This window comes from Salvia hispanica, chromosome 4 (genome assembly GCF_023119035.1).
Source record: "Salvia hispanica cultivar TCC Black 2014 chromosome 4, UniMelb_Shisp_WGS_1.0, whole genome shotgun sequence".
Classification (NCBI taxonomy): domain Eukaryota; kingdom Viridiplantae; phylum Streptophyta; class Magnoliopsida; order Lamiales; family Lamiaceae; genus Salvia; species Salvia hispanica.
Genome location: NC_062968.1, coordinates 26,671,008 through 26,674,935, shown reverse-complemented (window position 1 = coordinate 26,674,935; position 3,928 = coordinate 26,671,008). Strand labels below are relative to the sequence as shown.

The following is a 3,928-nucleotide window of genomic DNA, read 5'->3' as shown; positions in this document are numbered from 1 at the left end:
AATAGTCTTACCTATATTATTCTTTCTCTTATTTTACTCTATTTCAACTTTACCTATTTATTATAATTTTCGCAAAACGAGTAAAAAAATAAAGTGGGACAATCTTTCTAGGACGGAGGGAGTATCCATTTATCAAAATTCTAACAATTAATTATTTTAAAAGCTGACTATAGTTGGGTTGGGCCAAAAAATAAAATAAAGCCACTCTCAGTTTTACTAGCAAGACATTCCCGGCCCATAGGTGAATAGTGAAATTCGACCCCTAAATTTTTTTGTTCACTAACACTGTTCGCATATTGTTTGACACCTCAAAAGTTAAAATTTCGTAATTAAATGACGACGTGAATACAAAATTTAGGCGAAATTAAAATTTAGGTGAACTATTTATTTTTTTGGCACTTTATAAGAACTCAGGCTCGTAACAGCAATCTCATGATTCTCATCCTATACTAAAAGTTGGGAATTCGAATCAACATGATTGGCATGATGGTTCAACACATTTTCGTAGTATGACCATGTGAATGGAGTAAACAAATTGATCAGTCCCTCCTATTTAGTGCGTTAGCTGATTATTGGGACCAGGGTTGTTCCTTTAGCTGTATGCAACCATTTGGCTAATCTCCTACCACTTAATACGCTAATCGTTGGGATGAAGATTAGTCCTTTAGTTGCTGATAAAAAGAATACAGGAAAATAAAAAAATTGGGAATTCAAGGACAAATATAAGTAGCTCTTAGAGTCTTAGCTAATTCGCCACATGCGCGATATATGTGCTCCCATTTTGCAAACAAAATATCTTTTGGTTACTTCTCTTCCTGTATTTGGGCAACGCGTGTAATCTAGTAAGTGTACTATGTTAAACTATTTAAAGTTATCTTGATTCTTGTCGCAGTCTGCATCACTCCACGTGTCAGCCCAAAATTAGAATTCATACAAATAAAATCATGCCTCACTTCCTTTTTCGATACTACTATTTCAAGGTTACACGTGTTGTTCTTAAAACTTATTCAATTTTTAATAAAATGTACGGTAAGAGATTTGATCCTTGATTTTGAGCATGTTTGATTTTTTTTAAGACTAGTTATTCCATCCCTGTAGCTACTCTTCTTAGTTATTTTACTTTCAATCAAATTTTGATTAAGCTATTTTATAATTTTTATCGTTCGAGGTGTTAGGTAGTCACTTTATATCGTGGTTTCGATCCTTTAGTGAGGGAATAAGTCTCAAATTTTGAGTTGATATCGTGGTTTCGATCCTTTAGTGAGGGAATAAGTCTCAAATTTTGAGTTGGCTATCTATGATTTCTATTATTCTAAGTGTTTAGGTATCACTTGATATTGTGGTTTCTATTCTTTAGCGAGAGAGATCAATTATTAGATATTGTGATTTCGATCATTGACTTTACGTATGAAGCATCAAAACTATGAGGTGTTTAGATAATCACTTGATATCGTAATTTTAATCTTTTAGTGAAGGGGTTAGTCACTAGATATTATGATTTCGATCATTGATTTTACGTACGAAGTATCCATATTTTTTAACCTAACTAGATATTATGATTTCGATCATTGATTTTACGTAAGTATCGAGATTCTTTAACCTAACTAAGAAACTGTCTAGGCACAATGGACAATGGCATGATGCTACCTTTTTGCATACAGAATTGCATTGTGGTGGGACGGAGGGAGTAATTAAATGACGACGTGAATGCAAATTTAGGCGAAATTAAAAGTTTATGTTAACTATTTATTTTTTTGGCACTTTATAAAATTTCATGCTCATAACAGCAATCTTATGATTCTCATCATCATAACATGATTGGCATGATGGTTCAGCACTTCGTATTATGACCATGTTGTAGGGATCAGACTAGGAGCGGATTCACTAATTACCAAGAACTCTTTGTTCTTCATTGTGGGAGCTCAGTCAAACTCCAACCACGCGACTGATATGTATCAAAGATTACAATCAAATCCCTCACAACTATTACAATTACAGTAACTAGTTCTAGATAGGGTTCTTGAGTAATCTTGACTCCTTAGTAAACCCGCACACTCAATCAACTTGTTAGTACACCAAAACCAGATCCTTGCGGATCTTAAACAATTACTAACAAAAGAAACGAAACAAAACAGAATAGATCACAAAATATGGCTCAGAACCCGCCTCATAGCCCATATCTATTCAATGAGAACCGAATCCAAGGGAGCACCGATGAATTGACTGGAGTCTACCCTCACACCGTCAATACCTCCACCACACTGCCCCTTCACACCGGATTAGTTCACCACACACAACTCAGAGAAGAAACCCTAGTTCTCACAAACGCTAAGCAACCGAAGAAGTTGTCTTCTCAACAACTCACACTAGATCAATCACACAAGAACAGTGAAGAATCTCAAGGAATCAACCGGAGAAGCCATCGGAGAAGCAGAGAGAAATCAGAGAGTCTCAAAGAGTGGAGAGAGAAAGAGTAGAGTGTAGAATCTGAATAAGAAAACGACTCTCATTCTCACTTAACAAACACAACACACAAACCCTCAATCCAACGGCCGAGAAGCAGGATCCAAGTGAAGAGGCACGTGGCAGCCATCCAGGTGTGAAGAGTAAGCAGTTGGGCTTCTGGGCCAAGTCCAGTAGGGATAAAAGGCCCAAACACAAATTAAATCAGGCCCAACAATAATAGTCCACATATATTCAACATACTCCACCTTGGACTCTTATTCTAGGAAACCAATCTTGAGCTATAGGCTAAGGCATAACTCATCATTGCCCACAAGGTTAGTTCCTGACACCAGAGAGCAAAAAACTCATTAGTCATGGAAGTAACCAAAGTATTGCCTAGCAAGATCACAACAAGGTTACCAATGGCAAACCAACCAGTATTGTAAGTCTTTCATGCCTAGTGATCTCAAAGAGCTAAGGCTCACAGAGTCAACTAGGGCTTATCCCCGGGACATGCACATGCTAACCACAATCAAAATGCAAAATCCTAATGCAAGTGAGCAATTTATCAACAGGTAAGCATTTAGTTCCCATGTCAACTGGGTTTTTATCAGTGTGCACCTTTTGAAGAAGGATTTCACATTTTTCAATAATATCTCTAATGTAATGAAATCTCACATCAATATGTTTTGTCCTATCATGAAAAACAGGGTTTTTACATAACTGAATAGCAGACTGAGAATCAGAAAACATAGTAGGAGATTCATTCACAAACTTAAGTTCAGAGAGAACTCCCTTTAACCATACAGCCTCTTTCATTGCCTCAGTAATGGCAATATATTCTGACTCAGTAGTGGACAAGGCCACTATATGCTGCAGCTGTGACTTCCAACTAACACATGACCTGCTCACAGTAAACACATAGGAGGTAGTAGATTTCCTCTTATCCCTGTCATTAGCATAGTTGGAATCCACAAAACCAGTTAGTAAGACAATATCATCACATTTAGAGTAACACAGCCCATACTTGGCAGTGTGCTTAAGATATCTCAGAAGCCATTTCAAAGCCTCCCAATGGACAGAACCAGGATTTGCCATGTATCTACTAAGGCAAGACACAGCATAGGCAATGTCAGGCCTAGTCCTAACCATCAAGTACATCACTGATCCAATAGCATTAGCATAGGAGACTTTCTTCATGGCATCAATATCAAACTGAGACTTAGGGCATAAATCTTTACTCAACATAAAATGAGCAGCAAGAGGCAGGTTTAGCATCAAACATGTTAAATTTCTTCAACACTTTGTACACATAAGGCTCCTGATGCAGGACAAGAGAACAATTTTTCCTATCTCTCAATGCATATGCCAAGAATTTTCTGAGCATCCCCCAAATCTTTCATGTCAAAGTTATCACTCAGAGAAGATTGCACAGCCTTAATAGTTTTCAAACAAGGACCCATGATCAACATATCATCCACAT

General features: G+C 37.1%; 1 protein-coding gene across 1 annotated transcript; it reads right to left on the bottom strand.

The window, feature by feature from the left end:
* Positions 1-2,744: 2,744 nt before the first annotated feature.
* Positions 2,745-3,723, bottom strand: LOC125220788 (secreted RxLR effector protein 161-like). Its single transcript, XM_048122927.1, has 2 exons — positions 2,973-3,723; positions 2,745-2,788 (listed from the first exon to the last, which is right to left on the bottom strand). The coding sequence occupies exons 1-2, from the start codon at positions 3,721-3,723 to the stop codon at positions 2,745-2,747; spliced, it is 795 nt and encodes a 264-aa protein (XP_047978884.1).
* Positions 3,724-3,928: the final 205 nt, after the last annotated feature.

What these genes read in the sequence shown, in the direction of transcription:
- LOC125220788 (XM_048122927.1), bottom strand. Translation starts at nt 3,723, where the DNA reads ATGCTAAACCTGCCTCTTGCTGCTCATTTTATGTTGAGTAAAGATTTA. An exon ending in GATTTTGCATTTTGATTGTG is followed by an intron (nt 2,789 to 2,972) that starts GTTAGCATGTGC and finishes CTCTGGTGTCAG; the next exon opens with GAACTAACCTTGTGGGCAAT.